This window comes from Ursus americanus, chromosome 2 (assembly GCF_024610735.1).
Source record: "Ursus americanus isolate L20-20 chromosome 2, mUrsAme1.1.p, whole genome shotgun sequence".
NCBI lineage: Eukaryota > Metazoa > Chordata > Mammalia > Carnivora > Ursidae > Ursus > Ursus americanus.
In genome coordinates this window covers 8843683-8868288 of record NC_142128.1, presented here as the reverse complement: position 1 = coordinate 8868288, position 24606 = coordinate 8843683, and the positions used below count along the sequence as shown (strand labels likewise).

The 24606-nt window shown below is 51.2% G+C and overlaps 1 protein-coding gene and 1 non-coding gene across 2 annotated transcripts; both read left to right on the top strand.

Moving 5' to 3' along the window:
• The first annotated feature begins 10451 nt into the window (after positions 1 to 10451).
• LOC123784795 (U6 spliceosomal RNA) lies at positions 10452 to 10557 on the top strand. Its single transcript, XR_006777555.2, has one exon. It is a non-coding gene; the product is annotated as a U6 spliceosomal RNA (small nuclear RNA).
• A 1300-nt stretch (positions 10558 to 11857) lies between these two features.
• Positions 11858 to 19818, top strand: ZP3 (zona pellucida glycoprotein 3). Its single transcript, XM_045786273.2, is given in 9 exon segments — positions 11858 to 12178; positions 13795 to 13913; positions 15523 to 15626; positions 15700 to 15877; positions 15977 to 16094; positions 18705 to 18796; positions 18923 to 19065; positions 19599 to 19778; positions 19781 to 19818. Coding segments are annotated over 9 exon segments (1278 nt in total). The 5' UTR covers positions 11858 to 11872.
• Positions 19819 to 24606: the final 4788 nt, after the last annotated feature.

Below are 24606 nucleotides of genomic sequence, written 5' to 3'. Positions count from 1 at the left end.
AAAGAGACATTTCACTGTCGGGGGATATACGGATGGTAGATGAGCACATGAAAAGACATGCTAGGGGCGCCTGGGTGGCACAGCGGTTGAGCGTCTGCCTTCGGCTCAGGGCGTGATCCCGGCGTTATGGGATCAAGCCCCACATCGGGCTCCTCCACTGGGAGCCTGCTTCTTCCTCTCCCACTCCCCCTGCTTGTGTTCCCTCTCTCGCTGGCTGTCTCTATCTCTGTCAAATAAGTAAAAAAATCTTAAAAAAAAAAAAAAAAGAAAAGACGTGCTAGCCATTAGGGAGGCACGATTTAAAATCAGTATGAGGTGGGTGCCTGGGTGGTTCAGTCGGTTAAGCGTCCAGCTCTTGATCTCAGCTCGGGTCGTTGGTCTCAGGGTTGTGAGTTCAGGCCCTGCGTTGGGCTCCGTGCTAGGCATGGAGCCTACTTCAAAAAAGAAAATCAGTATGAGATGTCATCACACACCTATTAGAAGGGCTAAAGTGGAAATAGTGACAATACCAAATGCTAACAAGGATGTGGAGAAACTGGATCCCTCATACGTTGCTGGTGGAATGTGAAGTCGTCCAGACACTCCAGAAAATAGGCTGGCAGTTTCTTCAAAAATGAAGTATACGCTTACCATACAACCCAGCAATTGTACTCCTGGCCTTTATCTCAGAAATGAGAATTTATGTCTGTACAGGGGCGCCTGGGTGGCTCAGTCTGTTAAGGATCTGCGTTCGGCTCAGGTCATGATCCCAGGATCCTGGGATCGAGTACCGCATCGGGCTCCCTGCTCAGCAAGTAGCCTGCTTCTCCCTCTGCTTGCGCTCTCTCTGTCAAATAAATAAGTTATTAAAAAAATGAAATTATGTCCATACAAAAACCTACATATGAACGTTCATAGCAGCTTTATTTGTAATAACCCAAAGCTGGACACAATAACAATGTCTTACTGTAGGAAAATGGTATCAAGCCATGCCCGGCACAGCTATTCCACGGAACACTTCTTAGTAACAAAAAAGAACAAACTATTGATAGAGACAATAATCTGGGTGGCTCTCAAGGGCATTATGCTGAGTGAAAAAGACTAATCTCAAAAGGTCACACACTGTATGATCCCATTTATATGACATCCTTGAAATGACAAAATTATGGAGTTGGAAAACAGACTAGTGATGTCCCAGATTTAGGGATCGTGGAAGGGAAGGGGGTAGGTGTGGATAAAGGGGTAGCATGAAAGAAATCTTTGTGATGATAAAATAGTTCTGGGTGGCTCAGTCAGTTGAGCGTTGGACTCTTGGTTTCAGCTCAGGTCATGATCTCAGGGTCCTGGGATAGAGCCCCGTGTCAGGGTCTGCACTCAGTGCAGAGTGCACTCGAGATTCTCTCTCTCCCTCTCCCCCTGCTCCACCCCCGTGTGTGTGCGCACTCTCTTTCTCTAAAATAAATAAATCTTTTTTTTTAAATTTAAAGATTTTATTTGTTTATTTGACAGAGAGAGAAACACCCAGCGAGAGAGGGAACACAAGCAGGGGGAGTGGGAGAGGAAGAAGCAGGCTCCTAGCAGAGCAGGGAGCCCAATGTGGGGCTCGATCCCAGAACGCTGGGATCACGCCCTGAGCCGAAGGCAGACTCTTAACGACTGAGCCACCCAGGCGCCCCTAAAATAAATAAATCTTAAAAAAAAAAGCTCTGTATCTTGATTGCCATGATGGTTACAGGAATTTGCATGTATGATAACACGGCAGAACTATACCCACACATTGTATAAATATCACATTCCTGGTTTTGATATTGTACTGTAATTGCATAAGATGTAACCATAGGGGGGCTCCTGGGTGGCACAGCGGTTAGGTGTCTGCCTTTGGCTCAGGGCGTGATCCCGGCGTTGTGGGATCAAGCCCCACATCAGGCTCCTCCACTATAAGCCTGCTTCTTCCTCTCCCACTCCCCCTGCTTGTGTTCCCTCTCTCGCTGGCTGTTTCTATCTCTGTCAAATAAATAAAATCTTAAAAAAAAAAAAAAGATGTAACCATAGGGAAGCCAGGTGAAGGGTACACGGGACCCCCTTACGTATTTCTTCACAATTTCCAGCGAATCTCTAATTATTTCCAAATGAAACTTAAAAAAAAAATCTTAGCTGATTTACTAGAGAAAAACAGACTAATACTTAAGAATAAAAGTTGGAGGGGGCTGGGTAGCTCGGTTGCTGAGGAGTCTGCCTTCGGCTGAGGTCCTGATCCTGGGGTCCTGGGATCCAGCCCCGCACTGGGCTCCCTGCTTAGTGGTGAATCTGCTTGTCTCTCTCCCTCTTCCTCTCCCCCCTGCTCATGCTGTCTCGTGCTCTCTCAAATAAATAAATAAATAAATAAATAAATAAATAAATAAGGCATTGAAAAAGCTCGAGAGAGCAGAGAGAGAGAGAGAGCGCAGGAGCAGGATGGAGGCGCAGAGGGAGAGGGAGAAGCAGACTTCCCGCTGAGCAGAAAGCCCGATGGAGGGCTCCATCCCAGGACCCCGGGATCATGACCTGAGCCGAAGGCAGACACTTAAACAACTGAGCCACCAAGTAGGGATCCGCTGAAACCCATTCTTGTGAAATAAAAGTCTCGTTGTGAAATGCCTTTGCACTTCTCCAAAACGCAGTTTCCACACACACAGAACACGCGAAAGCAAAATCCAGAGGATAGAAGAGCCACATGTTTCCCCATAGAGTCACCAAAGCTGCATTCTTTGATCTTCCCAGAGACGACTGTGGGGAGCACGGTTGGTGAAGCTCTGGTTTTGAAGGAGAGTTTCATAGGACAAGAACCAGGGGCCCATGATGTTCATCCCCCACTTTCTTTCACTAGCAGCCTAAGGGCTGCCAAGGCAGAAACACCCCAGGGGAAAGTGCTCTTGGACTGGGCGGCCAATGGCTTGGAGGAATCTTCTGGCAGCAGCAGCCACATTCTGAGAATTAAGCAGGCCTTGTTGGCCAGGAGCTGCATTGCTCTGATGCAATATTTAAATATTTTTAAATTTTATTTTCAATTGTAATAAAATACATGTAATATAAAATTTACCACTTTAATCAGTTTTTAAAAGATTTTATGTGTTTATTTTAAACTTATTAAAATTATTTATTTAATTTATATTAATTAATTAATTTGAGAGAGAGAGAGAATGAGCAGGGGAAGGGGCAGAGGAGAGAGAGAGAGGCAGACTCCCCGCTAAGCAGGAAGCCTGATGCCGGCCTCCATCCCAGGACCTGGAGATCATGACCCGAGCCGAAGGCAGATGCTTAACCAACTGAGCCACCCAGGAGTCCCTATTTATTTATTTTTAAAATATTTTATTTTTAGAAAATATTTTATTTATTTATTTGAGAAAGAGCTAGAGAGGGTGAGCAGGAGGAGGAGCAGAGGAAGGAGAGAGAATCTTGAGCAGACTCTGAGCTGAGCAGGGAGCCCAAACGGGGCTCCTTCCCACGATCCTGACATCACGATCTGAGCCAAAACCAAGAGTTGACGTTCAACCAACTGAGCCACCCAGGCGCCCCTATTTTATTTTTTATTTTTTTATTTTTTAAAAAGATTTTATTTATTTATTCGACAGAGATAGAGACAGCCAGCGAGAGAGGGAACACAAGCAGGGGGAGTGGGAGAGGAAGAAGCAGGCTCATAGCGGAAGAGCCTGATGTGGGACTCGATCCCGGAACGCCGGGATCACGCCCTGAGCCGAAGGCAGACGCTTAACCGCTGTGCCACTCAGGCGCCCCTATTTTTTAATTAGGCTCCCCGCCCAACGTGGGGTTTGAACTCACAACCCTGAAATCAATTATCTCATGCTCCACTGACTGGGCCAGCCAGGCGCCCCCTCCATTTTTACTTTAGACACTTCTTTATTTTTTAAGGTAATTTTTGAACACCCTGTAATAAAAAAGCCAAAATGTGGTACAAAATATGTTTTCCTGAGCTGTAATCAAGGTCACATACTTGCTTAAGTGGACTGTAAATTTTATATATCATTTGACATTTAATAAGGAAATAGTGAAAAGTTCCCCACACACCTCAGCGCCCCTTTCTTTTGGTACCTTTATTTATTTTTTTTAAAGATTTTATTTATTTATTTGACAGAGAGAGAGAGACAGCCAGCGAGAGAGGGAACACAAGCAGGGGGAGTGGGAGAGGAAGAAGCAGGCTCCCAGCGGAGGAGCCTGATGTGGGGCTCGATCCTGGAACGCCGGGATCACGCCCTGAGCCGAAGGCAGGCGCCCAACCGCTGTGCCAGGCAGGCGCCCAACCGCTGTGCCACCCAGGCGCCCCTCTTTTGGTACCTTTAAATTTCTTTTCACTTCAGTCACTGCACAAAAGAATGTGCCAAATCCCAGCCGATCGAGACCTCCCCAGTCTGGCTGAAGTCTGGCGGCAGAATTAACCGGTAGAATCAGCAGCATGTGGGTTTGTGTGTCTGGCAAATTCCAGCCGCCCTACAATTTATGGCTACTCTTATTCTCCTTCACATACCAGCTATTTTGTCTTCCCAGGGTGACATGCAGAAAGGAAAGTCCAATTTGTTTTAAAGATTTTATTTATTTATGTGACAGAGAGACAGCCAGCGAGAGAGGGAACACAGCAGGGGGAGTGGGAGAGGAAGAAGCAGGCTCCCAGCGGAGAAGCCTGAGGTGGGACTCGATCCCGGAACGCCAGGATCACGCCCTGATCCAAAGGCAGACGCTTAACGACTGCACCACCCAGGCGCCCTGATAAGTCCTATTTTTTTTTAATTTTTATTTATTATTTTTGAGTAATCTCTACAGTATATGTGGGGCTCGAACTCATAGCCCCGAGATCAAGAGTCACATGTTCCATCCCCTGAGCCAGCCAGGTGCCCCAGGAAAGTTCTATTTTTTAAAAAAGATTTAGTTATTTATTTTAGAGAGAGAGAGAGAGCAAGAGAGAGAGATCAAGAGTAAGGGGAGGACAGAGGGAGAGAATCTTCAAGCAGACTCCCCACCGAACATGGAGCCCGACGGATTGAGCCACCCAGGTGCCCTGTCATGGTAGCTACTTTCATTAGTGATAATGAAAATGTCCTAGTGTCCTAAAAAGTCACCTCTCTCTTTAATGCTTTGTGCTTTTTCTTGCCGGGGGGCGGGGGGCGTCATGTTTAGCAAATACATCTCACTCTGTCCCGGGAGGTTGTATTTCCTTCCACAAATTTTATAGTTTTCTTCCTACACATTCAGCTCTTTAATTTATCTAGAATTCATTTTTTTTTTTAAGATTTTATTTATTCGACAGAGATAGAGACAGCCAGCGAGAGAGGGAACACAAGCAGGGGGAGTGGGAGAGGAAGAAGCAGGCTCTTAGCAGAGGAGCCTGATGTGGGACTCGATCCCAGAACCCCGAGATCACGCCCTGAGCCGAAGGCAGACGCTTAACGACTGAGCCACCCAGGCGCCCCTCTAGAATTCATTTTTATGTATGAAGTAGAAATCCAATTTTCCCCCATATGGATAATCATTGCCACAGCTCCTTTTATTAAGTTGTCCATCTGTCCCCTCTGTCATGTGTCATATTTCACATATGCAATTGGCTGTTTCTGGGCTCACTCATCTTTTCACTGCTGGTGTGTTTCTTTCCTATCAGCACCCCATTTTAATTACCATGGCTCTAGAATATGTCTTCATAGCTGCGAGGGTGTGTCTTTCGCATTGTTCTTTTTCTTCAAAAGTCTTGATTTCCTTGATCCTTTACCCTTCTGTATAAATTTTAGAATCACTTTGTCAGGTTCCACACACACACACACACACACACACACACACACACACACACACACCTGTGGGGATTTTGGTAGAGATTACAGATTAACTTTGGGAAAATTGAGCTCTTTATGATACTGTGTTTCCCATCCATGAATATGGAATAGCTGTCTGTGCATTTAGATAATCTTTGATGGCTTTCAATAAAGTTTCATAAAGTATTCCTCAAAGATCTTACGCATCTTTTGTTGGCATGATTTACGCCTAGTAACTTCATATTTTATTTCAGCAATTGCTTTTGGAAACCAGTGAAAAACCTTCTTCTGAAAAGGGTTGCCACGTTTTCCCTTTCACTTGAATCTGACCTAGAGAAGGTTTATTTTTCATTTAGAAATCCTGTTTACCCTTGACCCTGATTCAGCAAATATGAACATTTTGCTGCATATACTTTCTCTGTATCTGTCTCTCTTTTTTAAAAATTTTATTTATTTATTTATTTGAGAGAGAGAGAGAGAACACAAAGGGGAGAGGGACAGAAGGAGAGGGAGAAGCAGACTCCCCACTGAGCAGGGAGCCCGATGCGGGGACTCGATCCCAGGACCCCAGGATCATGACCTGAGCTGAAGGCAGATGCTTAACCCACTGAGCCCTCCAGGCGTCCCTCTGTATCTCTTTATATTCGTATGTGTATAAATGAACATATACAAGCATGTATACACACACACATATACACGTACAAGTGTGCACACACACACATATATATACGTACTTTTTCCAAAAACTGGACACCATCCCCTCACATGAGAAGCCACACGATGGCGGTTTATCCCACCAGTGGGACGATGCCGATTCCACTGATGGTTAGTTAACTTCGATGATGTGGCTCAAGTGGTGTCTGCCAGATTTAGTCACTGTGAAGTAACCATTTACTCCTTTGTAATTAACACAGAATCTTGAGGGAGAAACTTTGAGACTATGCATTCCAGCTTCCATCAAGGAGTTTTTTTTTTTTTTCCTGTGTTGTTCTTATTGTGGTAAAATGTACATAACATAAAAGTTACCATTTTGGGGCGCCTGGCTGGCCTAGTCAGTGGAGCATACAACTCTTGATCTCAGGGTTGTAAGTTCAAGCCCCACGCTGGGTGTAGAGATAACTTAAAAATACAATCTTGGGGGACCCGGGTGGCTCAGCTGGTTAAGTGTTCGACTCATGATTTGAGCTCAGGCCATGATCTCTGGGTCGTGAGCTCGAGCCCTGCTTTCATCTCTGCTTAAGCTTCTCTCTCCCTCTCCCTCTGCCTCTCCCCCACATGCATGCCTGCTCGCTCTCTCTCAAATAAATAAATAAATCTTTTTAAAAATAAAATCTTTATTTGTAAATAAATAAATCTTTAAAAATAAAATCTTTACTGGGTGCCTGGGTGGCTCAGTTGGTTAAGTGACTGTCTTCAGCTCAGGTCATGATCCTGGAGTCCCGGGATCAAGTCCTGAGTCGGGCTCCCTGCTCGGTGGGGAGTCTGCTTCTCCCTCTGACCCTCCCCCCCTCGTGCTCTCTCTTTCTCTCATTTTCTCTCTCAAATAAATAAATAAAATATTTTTTTAAAATTACAAATAAAATCTTTATTGATTATATATTTATATATTTATAAAATATTTATTATGAATAATAATACTATGACTAAATAAATAAATAAAATTTACAATTTTAGTCATTCGCAAGTATATAATCCAGTGGCATCTAATTCATTCGCACCATTGGGCCACCACTGCCACCATCCATCTCCGGAACGTTTCCTCCAGCTTTATCAAGACATAATTGCATAACATTGTGTGAGTTTCAGGTGGACGACAGGTTGATCTCATATTCATATATTGCAAATGATTATCACCACAGCTAACACCCCCATGGTGCCATCAACTAATTTTTATATACATGATAATTCTTGCCTGAATCTATTACTATGATGACTGCAACTGGTCATTTTTTTAAAGATTTAGTTATTTTTCTGAGAGGGAGAGAGAGAGCGCCCCCGAGCATAGCAGGGGGGAGAGGCAGAGGGAGGAGAGAGAATCTCAAGCAGACGCTGCTGCCGAGCACAGACCCCTAGACGTGGGGCTTGATCTTGCAACGCTGAGATCTGACCTGAGCCAAAACCAAGATGCTCAACCGGCTGTGCCACCCAGGTGCCCCCAAATGGTCATTTTCTTACTTTTTTTTTTTTAAAGATTTTATTTATTTATTTGACAGAGATAGAGACTGCCAGCGAGAGAGGGAACACAAGCAGGGGGAGTGGGAGAGGAAGAAGCAGGCTCCCAGCGGAGGAACCTGATGCGGGGCTCAATCCCAGAACGCCGGGATCACGCCCTGAGCCGAAGGCAGACGCTTAACGACTGAGCCACCCAGGCGCCCCACAAATGGTCATTTTCTTTTTTTTTTTTTTTTAAGATTTTATTTATTTTTTCGACGGAGATAGAGACAGCCAGCGAGAGAGGGAACACAAGCAGGGGGAGTGGGAGAGGAAGAGGCAGGCTCATAGTGGAAGAGCCTGATGTGGGGCTCGATCCCATAAGGCCGGGATCACGCCCCGAGCCGAAGGCAGACGCTTAACCGCTGTGCCACTCAGGCGCCCCACAAATGGTCATTTTCTAACTGAGCATTCCCCCTGTGATAGTGTTCTACTGTAAGGAAGTTTCTTCCCTTTTATGGAGAAAATTTTCCCATTTATGTGTTTTCATGTATCGTCCGAATGGATGCCCATAGATTCTTACTTTAGTCAATTGGAGTCCTTGTTGTCTTCATTCATTTTCATAACAAAGTTGTCCCCAACTTGGCCAGTGGGACCGCCCCCCCCCCCAATTCAATTTGGCTTGGGTCCTTTGGACATGTCCTCATCATTTTGTGAACATTTTTTGCCATAACAAGATATTCCAGATTCATCTTGTACTTTCCTGGCCCTTGCCCTGGAATCACCCAGTCCTCCAAGGAGCCCTGAGTCCCCCTGTTAGAGAGGAAGAGTATTTGAAGACCAATATCTGGGCTCTAAGGAATTGTAAGGAAACCACTCTGGGCTGGTGGCTCCGCCTTTGGTGATTCTGGCCACCAGGTGGCAGCACTTCGCAGAAAAATGCAAAAGACCCAGAATCTGGGCTAGGTTGGGAGAGTGGGGGCTCCTCACACCCCCTCACCAATTTCTTCAAGTCTTATTTTTTATTTGTTGGTTTGCAAATTCTAAGCCCAACATGGGCCTTAAACCCATGACCCTGAGATCAAGAGTCACATGCTCCACCAACTGAGCCAGCCAGGCGCCCCATGTCCTTTACCCTGAAGCCTTCTAGGAGGGAATAGCTCCGGGGCACAGAGGGAGAGGGCATGGACCCCAAGGCTTCAAGGAGGCCTTCATTTCTAGTCCCCAGCCCACCCCACTCTATTTCCAGCACAGTCCACAAACACAGCTGTGGGCTATAAGCACAGAGAGGCCCCTCCCCCAGAGAGCCACCACTCCTAAGACAGAGTGTCTCCAACTAGCTGTTCTTTGGGGCTTTGGGCCACAGCTGGCTCCCTCCCTCTGGACCTGGTAGGTAGGTTAAAAAGAAAACCACAGGCCCAAAAAGGCATCACTTGTGTTAAGGGCCCAAGTCAGTAAACCAACTATACTTTCAATCCCTTGGAAATGTAACCTTAAAAAAACCCAAAGATTTGTTTATTTATTTATTTTAGAGTCAGCGAGAGAGAAGGGTGGGGGAATGGAAGGGCAGAGGGAGAGAAAGAATCTCAAGCAGACTCCCTGCTGAGCACGGAGCCCCACGTGGGGCTTGACCTCACAACCCTGAGATCGTGACCTGAGTCGAAATCAAGAGTCAGACGTTTAACCAACTGAGCAACCCAGGCTCGCCAGAAATGTAACCTTTAACTAGCCAATGTAGGAATTTCCTGCGCTAGGTTCAGCACTAGGAAGCTTACTGAAAGACCCCTTCCATTCCCCTTGGGGGGTGACCTTGCCCAAAACAATGAATTCTTTCTAATGATTTCCTTTGTTCCACTTCCTCTCTATTTTTAATTTTTTTTTAAGATTTTATTTATTTGAGAGAGAAAGAAAGAAAGCATGAGCAGGGGGAGGGGAAGAGGGAGAAGGACAAGCAGACTCCCCGCTGACCTCGGAGCCCAACATGGGACCCGATCCCAGCACCCTGAGATCATGACCTGAGTCAAAGTCAGACACTTAGCCCACTGAGCCACCCAGGTGCCCCTCCCTCTCTATTTTTAAAAATCCCTTCATTTCCTGTGGCTCTTTGGGGTTCCCCTCTATCTGTTAGATGGGATGCTGCCTGATTCATGAACCAAACAATAAAGACAATTAGCTCTTTAAAATTTACTGGGTTGGGCGCCTGGCTGGCTTAGTTGGCAGAGCATGCAATTCTTGATCTCGGGGTTGTAAGTTCGAGCCCCACGCTGGGTGTAGAGATTACTTAAAAATAAAATCTTTGGGGCACCTGGGTGGCTCAGTCGGTTAAGCGTCTGACTGGGTTTTGGCTCAGGTCATGACCTCACCGGTGGTGGGATCCAGCCCCACATCAGGCTCCACACTCATTGGGGAGCCTGCTTGAGATTCTCTCTCCCTCTGCCCCTCCCCCAACACGCGCACACGCATGCGCACACGCTCTCTCTCATAAATAAATCTTTAAGAAATAAAAAAACAAAATAAAAATTTTAAGTGCTCGCTTTAGCAACACATATTCTAAAATTGGAATAATACAGAGAAGATTAGCATGGCCCCTGCTCGAGAATGACACTAAAATTCATGAGCATTCTGTATTAAAAAAAAAAAAAGATTAAAATCTTAAAAAAAATAAATAAATAAAATTCACTGGGTTGAATTTTTGTTATTTAACACAGCAAACCCAGAGGGGAGGGTTTCCCCGAGGTGAGCTGGGAGCTGCTTCTCTGTGCCGGCGGCCTCCGCACCCCACACTGCCCCCCACAACCCATGTTGGTTAAGTCAAAGGAAGTTGGGGGGTAATCTCTTCCCTTCACTTATTATCCCACGAGTAAACTAGAGTACATATTAAAAAAAATACCCCCCCCAAAAAAACCACCAAGGGACTGTTTAAGCAACTTAAACCTATGGTTTGATTACTTCAGAAGTAAGCATTTGCAAGTGAGTCCACACTTCTGTGGGAATTAGGCGCCATTAATTTTTTTTTTTTAAGTTATCTCCACACCCAACGTGGGGCTCGAACTCACGACCCCGAGATCAAGAGCCGCATGCGACTGAGCCAGTCAGGCGCCCCGGTGCGATTAATTTTTGTAGTCCTCCTCCCCTCCTTCCTGGCAGAGTAGTCCATCAGTGTATGTTGACCCTGCCAGTCTTTCTTCACCCTCTCCCACCAGGACTGGTATAGTAACCACCGGACCTTCTTCTCTGGTCCTACCCCCTCCAGCCAGCGCCCCCCAGGCCGCCCTACCCGCCTAAACTGCCACTCTCACTCCCTCCTGGGGAACCGTGGCTCCGGCACCTCTGAGCTCCCGGGCTTTTCTCCCAAGCCCGCCCAGTGCCCTCTCTTCACCTCTGTTCACACAGCTGCTTCTACCTAAACTGACCTCCCCTCCTACCTCCCGTAAAATTGGGCAACAACCCCTAAAATTCCCTGGTCTCCTAATGAGGCCTCTTCCTGTTCTCTCACTTGGAATGGGCTCCATGCCACCCCTGATCCGTCCCACCCTCCTCCAATCAAGGCCCTTCTCCCCATCTCCCCCGTAGACCTGGGACTGCTCTTAACTCCCTCGCTGGGCCAGCGAAGGGCTGACACATGGGAGTGGGAGTAGGGAAGGGGCAAGACGCTATGAGTGAATACGCTGCCCGCCCACGCTTGTCAGATTTAACTCGAACACAAATCACTTGGGAAGAGAGTAAAACACCAGATTCTGACTCAGTAGGTCTGGGGGTGGGGGCTGAGAGTCTGCAGTTCTAACAAGCTGCCAGGTGATGCGAAGCTGCTAGATTGGGGACTGGCCCCCTGATTGGTTGGGGAAGGGAGGCAGGTGGGAGCCCAGGTGCAGGTGGCATCATCCGGGGTATAAGACCGCTGGGTGGTGGCTGATCAGGAGTTACCAGGGGGAGTGACTGGAGGAGCCATGGGGCTGAGCTATGGGCTCTTCATCTGCTCTCTGCTCTTGGGAGGCACGGGGTTGTGCTACTCCCAGACCACCTGGTGGGGTGAGACCCCCTACCCATTGCCATCTAGGCCCCCCGTGGTGGTAGAGTGTCTGGAGGCCCAGCTGGTGGTCACTGTCAGCAAAGACCTGTTCGGTACTGGGAAGCTCGTCAGGCCTGCAGACCTCACCCTGGGTCCGGAGAACTGTGAGCCCCTGGGCTCTGTGGACACGGATGATGTGGTCAGGTTTGAGGTCGGGCTGCACGAGTGTGGCAACGGGGTGCAGGTGAGACTTGGCCCCCTTGGTGGCCGTGGGGAGTGTGGATGCAGAGCCAGGGAGAGGTGGGGCTGGGCCAGAGCCCTTTCACTGGTTGAGGGCAGGGGGCAGCTGAGGCCTGAAGCTTGGAATTGGTGACTTGATGGTGGTTGAAAGTACTTGTCCCTAGTGGCTGGAATCAGGTAGGAGGGTTGGAGTCCAGAGACGGCCGGCCTGTGCACTTTGGGCCAGACAGGGAATCTCCCACTCTGATTCCTGAAGGTCTGTGAAGCCCTGGAAGGCATCCAGGAGAGATGTGGCTTTGAGGGAGGGGGCAAAGGGTGTCATGATCACCTCTGTGTTAAGGGTCCCGGGGGGTGGGGACGCTTAACTCAGGAGGCAGGTATTGAAGAGCTAAGTAATTCAGCCTACAAGGAGGGGCTTTCAGCAAGGCAGGGCTGGACTGGGCCCAGGATCCCTAGCTGGTCCCGGATTCCCTGGGCTTCCTGCCACCCCACAGCCTGTCCTCTCCTTTGTCCTGGGCTCTTGCCTATCTGGCCCTGGACTCACAGCTCAGCTTGGCTAAGGTAGGGGCAAGCTCAGTAAGTACCTGGAGCCCTTCTGGGGCTCTGATCCTCATGTTGCCCGCATCCCCAGGGCTTGCCCTGAGGCCTCCTGGCCCTTGTTTCCCCAGGAAGAGGACAGGGAGCCCAGAGAACCCCAGGTGTTATTTGAGGAATCATTCTGGTTGAGTAACTCCCAAACTTTGGTCATTAGAACCACCCGGGGAGCATTTAAAAATCCTGATTCCCGTCTCCTGGGCTAAATCAGGCCAGCAGTGGGAAGCCAGCCAGCTAGTGAGGTCCTTAAGGCCCCCAGGTGACTCCAATACACACAATCGGGGCGGGGGGGGGGGGGTGTCTCCCAATTCTGTCTGATAAGCATGACCTGGGGCCAGGCCCTGTGCTGTCTCACCAGTTGGGCGGGTAATTGGTTTAATGCCCTGAGCTTCGGAACAGAGCGACCCACAGATGATGATGCTGGTCCTTTTGGGGCCTCGCTAACAGAAAGCTAGGACTCTACCCTAAAAATGGAGCAGTTTGGGCAGGGCCAGGCAGCACGGTCACCTCCCGGGTGGCCCCTTGAAAGATCCAAGTATCCGGTAGCACCTGCCTGAGTTCTTCCTGCCTCAGGCAACCACTGACCCAGTTTCCCTTTCTGTGATGTGGGTATGAGAAGTCAGAAAAGGAAGGGCAAGTTGAGTCTTAATTGCTGTGGCTGTGAGTTAAAGTTCCTGGAACTTTCTGGGTTCTTCCAGGTGGCTTTCTTGGTCCCAGGCCTTCCCTGCCCCCCTTCCACCCCCAAAAGGAAACAGTGTTGGGATGGGGCTCAGCAGCCTGGGAAGGGGAGCACATGCCCAACACCACCCCTGGTTTTCAGGCACCGCTTGGGGCCTGACAGCTGATCCAGACCCTCTGAGGTGGCATCACAACCCCCGGAGATGGAGGTTGGAGGGTGGTACCTGTTCAGGCTTTCCCATGGGTTAGTGGGAGGGTGGGCTTGGAGTCCAGGGCCCAGGGCCGCCCTCCCTGCACCCTTGTGTGGGCCGGCGATGCTGGTGGGGTAACAGCTTCCATTCCGCTCAGGTGACCGACCGTGCTCTGGTATACAGCACGTTCCTGCTGCACAGCCCCCGGCCCGCGGGAAACCTGTCCGTCCTGAGGACTAACCGCGCCAAGGTTCCCATCGAGTGCCACTATCCCAGGTCAGTGTGCGACCGGGCCCCTCTGGCGGCCTGGCTGCTGTAAGGTGTGAGTAGTTAGGTTGACGTCACGGCCCTCTGCCCCAGCTGGGAGTGGGGAGCCTCCTGAGTCTACCTTGAGCTTCTTGGTGGAAGCTGCAGGCCCAGGCCCACGTTGAAGTTCTGAAGAACTCTCTGGGCGGGGGAAGTTCTAGGCTTGGGCTATTGCAGCCTGCTCTTTGCCTCTGGCTTCCCCCAAGACACCCACAAAGGTGGGAGAAACCACTTAAGCCTTAACACCAAGCACGTGCCTGTGACCTTGGCCCCTGGGGCATGAGGAGAGGGTGACTGTGGCTCATGATGACAAGGCCACAATGCCGGGTCCTGTGCGGCTCAGCTGAGTGCAGCGCCCACAGGCTGGCAGGAGGCAAGGGAGGTGGTGCTGATACCTTGAGGGTGTGGGCCTGGGGAGGGGTCCTGGTAGAGGCTCCCAGAACAAGCTCTGGCCTGGGAGGGTGCCTCCGGGACAGGTGGGACTGACAGTCTGGGCAGAGTCACACACTCCCCCAGGGGGGTGCAGCGTGCCACTAGTGGGGCTTGGAGCCCAGGGCCTAGTCAACAAGCGAAGGGGGACAGAGGGGTTCTAAAGGCCCAACCAGATCCAGAGAAGGTGCTCAGGCTCACAGCTTAGCAGGCACCCCTCCCTGAGAGCCCAGCTGAACGGGTAAGAACTGTTTCTCAACCCAGAAGGACCTCTGACAGCTGGAAACGGGGGCAGATGGCGTTGGTGAGACCAGCCGAGATGTGGTGGAATGGGTTCTGAACCCCTGGCAGCAGGGGTGGAGGGAGCTCAGAGCCCGACCAGGTCGGGTGGGGGAGGACGGAGGACCCAAGGGCAGGAAGGCCAGCTGCCCCCATACTAGTTTGAGAGGCTGAAGGCCTCCTGGGACCACGGCTGCCTCGCTTTAGGATGTCTCTGCCTGGCACTGACCTGAGAACATGGGCTTGCCTGGCTCGATGGCGGCGGGCAGTGCAGGGTCTGCCCCAGGCTGGGATGCTCTGTCCTCACTCCAGATACCCGAGGCCTAGACGCAGCCTCTTGCATGAGACCTAGTGGGGTTGGCAGGGCAGACCTCGGCTGACATCCCACTGCTTCCAAGGACCTTCCCATCCTGGTATAGGCTCAGACAGTCCCCGTGGCCTCTCAAAAACCAGAGCCTCTTTGTATTTATCTCTGAAGGGCTTCACCAGCACCCCCCCACCCCGCCTCGAGAACCCTGAGCGGTGCGGAGAGGGCTGGCTGCCTCAGACCCAAAACCTGACTCTGGGGTTAACCCTGAGAAGCCGACCTGGGTCTAGAGCCCAAACTCTGAGGTCAGGTGTATCCCATCTTCGTGCCTCAGCTGCAATGTCCTCACAGCTGGAGGGAGGGGCCCACTCACAGGTGTGGAGTTTGGGAGGGGCAGGGGGCAGGCTCAGACTTCGGGTGTCTGTTCAGCTGCCTTGGACTTGCTGCCTGGCTGGGCCGCAGCTGAGGACCCTGCGGTGACGTAGAAACGAGAGATACACCCTCTCCGTTGACGCCAGGTGGGGTGAGCTCAGAACAGGTGTGGACAGCTGCCTTTCTCCACAGACACAGCAATGTGAGCAGCCAGGCCATCCTGCCCACCTGGGTGCCCTTTAGGACCACGATACTCTCAGAGGAGAAGCTCGTTTTCTCCCTCCGCCTGATGGAGGGTAAGCAAGGAGGGCTGGCGGAGGGGGGCTGGCAGGGAGAGCTCTGGCGGTCTCACCCCTGTGTGCTTTTCAGAGGACTGGGGCTCTGAGAAGCGGTCCCCCACCTTCCAGCTGGGAGACGTAGCCCACCTCCAGGCCGAAGTCCACACTGGCAGCCACGTGCCACTGCAACTGTTCGTGGACCACTGCGTGGCCACGCTGACACCAGCCCGGAATGCCTCCCCTCATCACACCATCGTGGACTTCCATGGGTGAGGGCTGGGTCACCTCTCTAGGGAGCCCTGGTAACACCCTGACCTCCACCACCTGCCTCAGCCCCCGACTCCATTGTCCACTCCTTCTCTTCAAAGCTGTCTTGTGGATGGTCTCTCTGATGCCTCTTCTGCCTTCAAAGCACCCAGACCCAGGCCAGAGACTCTGCAGTTCACAGTAGACATGTTCCACTTTGCTAATGACTCCAGAAACACGGTAATTAGCCTTTAAAAAATAACTTGGGGGCACCTGGCTAGCTCAGTGGAGCATGTGACTCTTGATCTCAGGGTTGAGAGTTCAAGCCCCACGTTGGGTGTGGAGCCTGCTTTGGGGGGTGGGGAGAGACTTGGAATAAGATTGAACTATAGGGTCAGGCTGACCAGGTTTACTGTCTGCTGTGGGTCACCAGCTATCTCCTTAAGCAATGACCTGATAGCTCTGTTCCTGTCCCCAAACTCTGAACTCAGCAGATAAAGCCGTGGGCTCTAATGAGATCTTCAAGGAAGAAGCATGAGTGGCACAAACCCTTATAGGGAGGTAGGAAACCCATGAAAGGTGGGGAGAATCCAGGGTCTTCAAAATAGAACAAACCAGGGGAAGAGCTAATGGTTCGGATGAGATGAGGACCACCTACCACGGCACCTGGTGGCCAGGTCACTAACCTGGTCTTTGCCATGGTGGGCAGGGCCGGAAGCCAGAGGAAGGGTTGAGCAAAGGGGTTGACAAAAACAGGTGTCAGCTTTCCTGGAGGCTTTTTGGAAGGGCGAGGAAAACAGGTACGGATTTCTCTTCCTACGGTAGTCTCATGAACGTGATCGTAGACTAGACCAGTGACTTTTGAAACTTGAATGCATCAGCGGCATCCGGAGGGTTTACTGAAGTAGGTTGGGCCCCACCCCCAGGACTTGGTTTTGCATCTGTAACCTCGCCAGGTGGTGCTGATGCTGTTGCTGCTGCTGGCTCTGGGAACCACCCTTTGAACCGCTAAGCTAGAAAGCCCAGCCTAAAACTTGGGGGTGGAGAGGGAGGGAGCGAAGACATGGACTGCTTCTGATGGCTGGGGCAGCAAGCACAGGTAGCACTGGTCTCTAGCCAGAAAGTGCTGGTAGAATTTCACAAATAAAAATCAAGTAGCTCTTAAATAAGTTTCCTGAGCTAGGAGCTCGGGATGTGAAGTTTGGAATAGCTGGTCAGGAAGTGATCGTAGCAGGGATTTCCCCCCCTTAATTCTGGCTCTATACTCATCACCTGGAAAGGTCATATAATCCCATCTTTTCACTTAATTGGGGTGGGGACTGGCATCCCTTTTCTAACATTGTATTATGGAAATCCTCATCTGATGAAAGAATTTCACACAAATACCCATACACCTATTTAGATTTCTACCATTAGACTAAAGGATGAATGACAGTAAAATACTGTCTTGTTTTACTCGGAAATCATCAAAAGCTACTTAAGCTCCCAGGGGACTCTAATAAGCAACTGGGTTTACAAACCACTAAACCAAAGGCTTATATGGCTGAGGGGCATTAAGGGGTAAACACGGTGAATTTGTGGATGACACTGAGGCTACCACCCCGTGCCCAGCAGGTCTGTTCTGAGAACAGGAAGTTTGATACAGGCTGGCCAAGAGCAGGAAGGGTGTGAATCGAGGCTATTGGTGAGATATCCTGAAGTTCCTGACGGTGGGTCCTAGGTGGGATGGGGCTGCGGATAAAGGAGAACGGGCTGAGAAAGGGTCCTGGCCCCTAGATCGGTGACCTTGTAAGTCCTAGAGTGGAGGATCCTAGTCGGGGTGGGGAGTGCCATTGACTTCAGAGGTGACCTACTGGGGCGAAGAGGAGATGAGGTTTCATATGGGTGGTGCCTATCAGCACAGGTGCAGCCTGAGCTGGTATCTCCATCTCTAGGGATTGGGGGGGGGGCACCGGAGACCAAAGGATGATGTGCATCCGTGGAAGGCAGCCTTAGCTCGGGGAGGGTTCTCCCTCAACAGTAAATGGGATGGTTTGGCTGATTGTGTCCAAGGCACAGAAGTAAACCTTCACTCAAGAGGAACAGAGAACCATTCTAGAGTCTTAGGCCCCTGTTAACATCAAAAAATGTACTGGGAAGAAGCATGAGAATAGAAGCAGTGCTTTCCTGAAATAGGGATTCTGAGGGACCCTAGAGCTCTCCTCCGCTGGGGCAGATAGAAGGCTGGTGGCCTGGGGTGCCTGGCGGGCTCAGTCAGTGGAACACGTGACTCTTGATCTTGGGGTTGAGTTCAGGCCCCACGTTGGGTGTAGAGATCACTTTAAAATCTTACAAACAAAACCAGTGGCTAGAAGTACATCCTACCCTTGTTCAAATTTCTGAAGTGGCTTCCCTGCTGGTACACTCAGCCACTAGGTGGTAGCCAAGGTTTGTGGCTCTGCAGAAGACTTCAGAGAAGGTGGTAGAAATTCTCTGTCCTTGCAGGGTTGGCAGGGGGTGCCAGAACACTACCTGGAGTATGGCGGGGAACCTCTGCCTGGGGATGCCTCTGCTGAGAGGACCAGGGCTGACCTGAGCCCTGGCTTTGTGTCAAAATTTCCCCTATCCCAGGTGGTAGGGTGGTAAGTGGTTAGACAGAGTCTGAGAAAGCGAGGGGGGTGTTGTAATAAAGCTGGTAGGTTCCGATCTAGAATCTGAGCTGCCACTTCTCAACTCTTGGGCAACTTCACCTCTGACCCTCTACTCCTATCTCTAAAATGGAACTCCGCCAAGGGTTAAGGATTAAAGAACTGGTTTGTTCAAGCCCCTGGTAGAGCCTGGAATTCCAGTAACAGCTGCTCTCACTTCTAGATTTACATCACCTGCCATCTGAAGGTCACCCCGGCTGACCGAGTCCCGGACCAGCTAAACAAAGCCTGTTCCTTCATCAAGTCCACCAAGAGGTTAGACGTGGCTGGGGTTGAAAGCCTGAGCGGCCTCCCTGGGGTCTGTTCCCTTAGTATGTACGTCAGCTGCGGGCTGGTTCCTGAGGGCAACAGGGCCATCCGATCTTGTCTTCCCCCGTTCAGATGGTTCCCTGTAGAAGGCACTGCTGACATCTGTCGCTGTTGTAGCAAAGGCAGCTGTGGACTTCCAGGCCGTTCCAGGAGGCTGTCCCACCTAGAGAGAGGGTGGCCCAAGTCTGCTTCCCGAGCCCGAAATCGCAGGCACGGTAGGTGTTAGGACCCTGGCAGGCTTCTTGCCCTCTCCTCCGTCTAGGGTACCGCTGTCCTTGCAGGGTGACATTCCTCCTTGGTCCCCCATTTAAGGCTGCTCACCACTGGGGGAATGATGTTTTGGGCTTTCTTACATAGAAGCCTTGGGGGCTAATGGGGGGGGCTCTAAACCCAGCATCAGCCAGGGGTTCTGAGTAGGGTATGATCGGGAGTGTGGGGAGATAACGCAGTTTTTTTATTTTTATTTTTAAAGATTTTATTTGTCAGACACAGGGAACAAGCAGGGGGAGAGGCAGGCAGAGGGAGAAGCAGGCTCCCCGCTGAGTGAGGAGCCCGATGCAGGACTCATCCAGTCCTGGGACCATGATCTGAGCCAGAGGCAGCCGCTTAACCAACTGAGCCACCCAGGTGTCCCATAATGCAGCTTTTAGAAGAAAACCTACTAGTTCAATCTGAAACAGAGCAAAAACCCTCCATCTGACCCCTGGTTCGGGACTAAGGTGACCCTCAGGTGTCCTGTGTCTTTCAGTGACTGAAGAAGCAGAGATCACCGTGGGGCCTCTGATCTTCTTGGGAAAGGCTGGTGATGGTGGTGTGGGGGGGTCCACCTCTCCTCCCACCTCTGTGATGCTGGGCTTAGGCCTGGCCACGGTGGTATCCCTGACTCTGGCTACCATTGTCCTGCTCCTGGCCCGGAGGCCTCGCCCTGCTTCCGCTCTGTGATCTGCCCTGTGTCTGTTCCCCAATAAAAGAAGAAAGTGAGCTCTGGGATGCGCTGCAGTGATGTCAGGGGAGGGGGGGAGGGGGGCAGATGGGAGAACATTGCTGTGGGCTCCAGTAGCACCCTTCAGCAAGGACTGTTGGCACCTCCAGCGTCGGGTGGTCTGTCCACAGCAGAGAGGCCAGACTGGGTTGTGAAGGCAAGCCTGCATTTTCCTGGCTTTGGGCAACATGGCCTCCCTGGGAGCAGGGCTCACCTTCCCAGGCAGCAATCATCCCATGTCTCCAAGGAGGCCGAGATGTCAGCTATTGGGGGCAAAAACAGGGTGGACCTTGCCAGCCCCCACTGGGCTAGCAGAGGGTCTTGTGTCTCTGGACCCCGTGCACCTGAAATGGGGGGGGTGGGGGGCAGGGAGGAAAGGACGGAGTCTGCCTCTCTAGGGGCAGCAGGCTAGAGGCCCAGAGGTGACCAGGTCCAGGGCAGTGGTCACCTTGGGCCTGATGCTGCTGCAAGGGAGCATATCTGGGGTGCACGGTCAGTGTGAGTGTGCTGTGGCCAAGCCACAGGCTCTGAGGTAGGCGCCTTGGAAGGGCTGAGCCCTGCTTGAAGCTTCCAGTCACTGGGGGGAGCTCCCTTGTTCCCTCTCTGATCGAGCTGCCTTCCTCTCCTAGGCCCGAGGGATGCCCAAGCAGCTTGTGGCCCCCCCCCTCCAGGCTGGGGGTCCTGTTCCCTCCACTGCTAGCTGTGACACCCCGCCCCCTTAGCCGGCTCCAACCTCATCCCAGACCCCAACCCCTCCTTCTGAGTAGGTGAAGGCCCCTTTCAGGAATCCCAGCTTTGCCAGTTACCTTCTGTGAGCCTGAGGCCCCTCATGGGCGAAGTGGGGCTGGCACTTGTCGGGCAGGCTTGTTGGACGTAAACTGATCGGAACCAAAGGAGCTGAATTACTGTGTCTGGAATGGCAGCCTGGGGCCTGGCTGAGGGCAGGGGCTCGGCTGTGTTGACCAGAGCATAGACAGATGTCTCAAGCACATTCAGAGCAAGCCTTTGTGACTTGGGGTCTGAGAACAGGGCCCTTGACCTTGGTTCTTGCCCTTCCAAGTGTGGTCTGTGCACACTATTAACATCACCTGGGGACTTGTGGAAAGGCAGAATTTGTGGCCCCATCCCGGATCTAATCTGCGTTTTAAAATCTCCAGGTGATTCAGGTGTCTGAAAGTCCACTGGGTCAGGGGATTTGCATCAGGAAGGAATCCGGCCCCCGCCCCAGCAAATCAAGGTGTGCTTCGTGAGGGAGCAAAAGGCTGGAGGTAGGAGGGGTGGGCTTCCTGGAGCTGGTGATCCTGCAGCAAATCCTTAAAGATCCAGCAGGTCCTGGCCGGACAAAATGCGAGAGGTGGGTGTGGAGGGAGGAGAGGAAAGGAGAGCGCTTTCTTCTGGAAGAATGGAGGGCCTGGATGGCCTGTAAGGGGTGGGGTAGGAAGGGAGGCCTCCCAGGGCCACTAACAATGTGAAAAGGAGCTACGCAATGGACGGTCCATGTCAAGACCCACAGGAACAGCAGAACATGGCCTGGAGGCAGAGAATCAGCCTGGCTCCCTGCCACTGCTGGCCTGGCAAGTCACTTCATCTATGAGACACGCTGGCCAGAGGCTGAGTGAGTAGAGTGCTCGATGGCTGCCTGACTCACGCAGCAGGACCTGGGCTTGCGTCCCATCGCACCCAGCTCTACTCCTCACCGCGCCTGTTTCCTCCTACTTAGCGTCATTGCCTTTCAGATGGGGTTCTCCACTCTTCAGGGTTCTTGGGAGGAGTAATGTGGTACTTGGGGTCCAATGAAGGGACTCAGGACAAGTCTCCCCGAAGTGTGCTGCTCGGCCTTCAGCTCAAGCTAGGCCACATGCCAATGGGGACCCAATAGCTCAAGAGAAATCTTTGCCCCTCCCTTAACTATCTAGAAGTATTGAAATGGGGGAGGGGGTGTCTTTTCCAGAATTGGAGGTTTTTACCAGAAATTTTGTCTGAGTGACCCATCTTTTTTTTTTTTAAGGTTTTGTCAGTACAAGCAGGGGGGAGTGGCAGGCAGAGGAAGAAGCAGGCTCCCCGCTGAGCAAGGATCCAAATGTGGGCTTGATCCCAAGACCCTGAGATCATGACCTAAGCCAAAGGCAGACGCCTCACTGATTGAGCCACCCAGGTGTCCCCAAACGCCTGTGATTCTTGCCCTGTGAACTGCCGTACACTGCCTACCCTCTCCCTTAGCTCAGGATGGCCTATATACTTCATGTTACCTTTGTCTTTGGGAACCCCACATACACAAGTGGTTCATACCTACAAAATTAAATCCGATTTTTTTGCCTGTTAACCTGTCTCCTGTCAACTTCTAATTTACCCACATGAGTTTGCACCTTAGGAAGTCAAACCGCACCAGGCTGAGCAAATAAGGAGATCACGGGGAAAGGCTTCCAACGCAGTGACTGCTCGAGAAAGAGGGTGGATGGGTTCCTTGAGTTTAGGGTTAGGATGACTAGATCAGGAAGCCCTGTCTTCCTACAGAGGTGGGCGTAAGGTGGCACATGCGTCTTAAGGAAACATGCCTAGACTTCCCTCATACATCGTGTAAATGAGGCTGGGTGGAGATTTTAGTGCTCTAATGAGGTAACGGTGATTGTGGGTCATTCCAGAGGTCACTCCATGGTCCATCTGCGCAGGTGCGAGTCAGGTATCACTCAAAAAGGTCAGGGTGGTCTGGCCCTGTGGGAGGTCTGGTCAAGGCAGCTGCCGTCACCTGAGGGGTGGTTTCAGGGTTCATTTGCCTGAGTTCAGAGATAAGCCAGGAAGAGGAGCAAAGAAGAGCAGAGGGGGAAGCGTAAGACAAAGTTGAGTACAAGCAGGTGCGCGGTGAGCGGTCAGGTCCTGGGGTCTAGCTGGGGACAAAATCCTTAGACCAGCCGGAAAGACCTTCTGGAGGCGAGAGAATTCGCACTCCCGGCCGCCAGCATGTGTTCATGCAGAAATGCTCCATGAGCTTCCAGGACACGCCAGGGGGGACTGTCCCCGCAACCGCCACCCATCCGTTATCTGCCCTCCTGTTTCTGGGGCTTACAACATCCTGGGAACTCCTCTCATTCAACTTCTGCTGTCCTCAGCGGGAACAGGAAGTGGCCGTATCTGGTTGTGGGGAGGAAATGTGACTAGAATGTGACCCTGGATGTCAGCCCCAGCCAGTTCTAGGCGGGCCTCTGCGCTGTGTGAAGCTGGCCTCCGGGCAGGGCCAGAGAGGCCGCCTCCAGCAGTGAGCGCAGAAGGCCTTGCCTTCCAGACTCCACTGGAAGTTTGGGGAAGTGAGGAAGCTAGCAAGCAGCGGAGGGTTGTCTGGATTTCCATTGCTCACAGCCACTGTTTCCCCGGCGTTTGGGGAAGTTTCCTATTACATCCAGTGAAACTCCCGGTAGATCAACACTTTGTGGGTTTAAAACTTTGCCTTGGGGGCGCCTGGGTGGCTCAGTCGTTGCGCGTCTGCCTTCGGCTCAGGGCGTGATCCCAGCGTTCTGGGACCAGGCCCTGCATCAGGCTCCTCCGCTGGGAGCCAGCTTCTTCCTCTCCCACTCCCCCTGCTTGTGTTCCCTCTCTCGCTGGCTGTCTCTCTCTCTCTCTCTCTCAAATGAATAAATAAAATCTAAAAACAAAACAAAACAAAAACAAAAAACGTTGCCTTGGTGCTTCCTGGTAGCCAGGGGAAAAAAGGAGAGGGGGTTGTTGAAAAGGACAGTGCGGGGCGGGGTGTGGGGGGAATAAAATCATGCTCGCATAAACACAAAATGAAAATGTGTCAAAGGTCTTGTTGTAACTCCTTCCTTGAGGGAAACCACAGGATGTTAAAACTGGTTCAAAGGAGAATCCGAAGAATTACATAAAGGTAATCAGGAATGCAGAAATGAATTCGCTGAGAGATGCAAACTTGGCTTCCTCCAAAGGGCAGAAATCAATTGCATCTCCCCGGACAGACGGGAATCCATTGTAAGCATTTGCATTACCACCGGCTTTCTGCAATATACAGAATTGCAAAATACCTTCAGGGTGCCTGGGTGGCTCGATCGGTTAAGCGTCTGCCTTTGGCTCCAGTGGTGATATCGGGGTCCTAGGATGGAGCCTCGAGTCGGGTTCCCTGCTTGAGCGGAGTCTGCTTCTCCCTCTCCCTCCACCCCTCTCCTCCCGCCGCCCCCCCTTCATGTTCTCTCTCTCAATTTTAAAGAGAATAAATTTTAAAAGGCTAGGCAAGGCAGACTTTTATAGAACCAGCTAATCTGGAAGGTTGCTAGAGGACATCCAGTCATCTTTTTGCCCATGTCCGAGACAGACACTTTTGCCTGATGAGTGTTGGATTTTTCAGGTATTTTTAGCAAGAGATTTTAAGCAGCTCCTAGGGACTAATGGAAGTCTTCAGGGGGAGGCTGGATACCACCAGAAAGATAGCTCTGTCTCTCGGGGGGCCTCTTGCCCTCAGCCTTTAGGCTTGGAAACCTGGCTTGTCCACACACCACACTGAGCCCTCTCTTGAGCAACTCTGGATCCCAAACCGGGATGCCAGGGTATTAACTTACAATGAGGACAACTGGGGTGGAGGGCATAGGTCGAGTGAGATTGCCTAGTGTTAAACTTCTCGGATGAATTCGCTGTGAATACACATCAGTTATTTCAGACTTGCAGCAAGGGAACCAGCAAAAAGGACAAGCCAGTTCAAAACGTGTTCCAAGGGGCCGGGACTTACATAAGATGACGCTTTTAGGGGCTTCACTCCTGGGGCTGCAAAGCC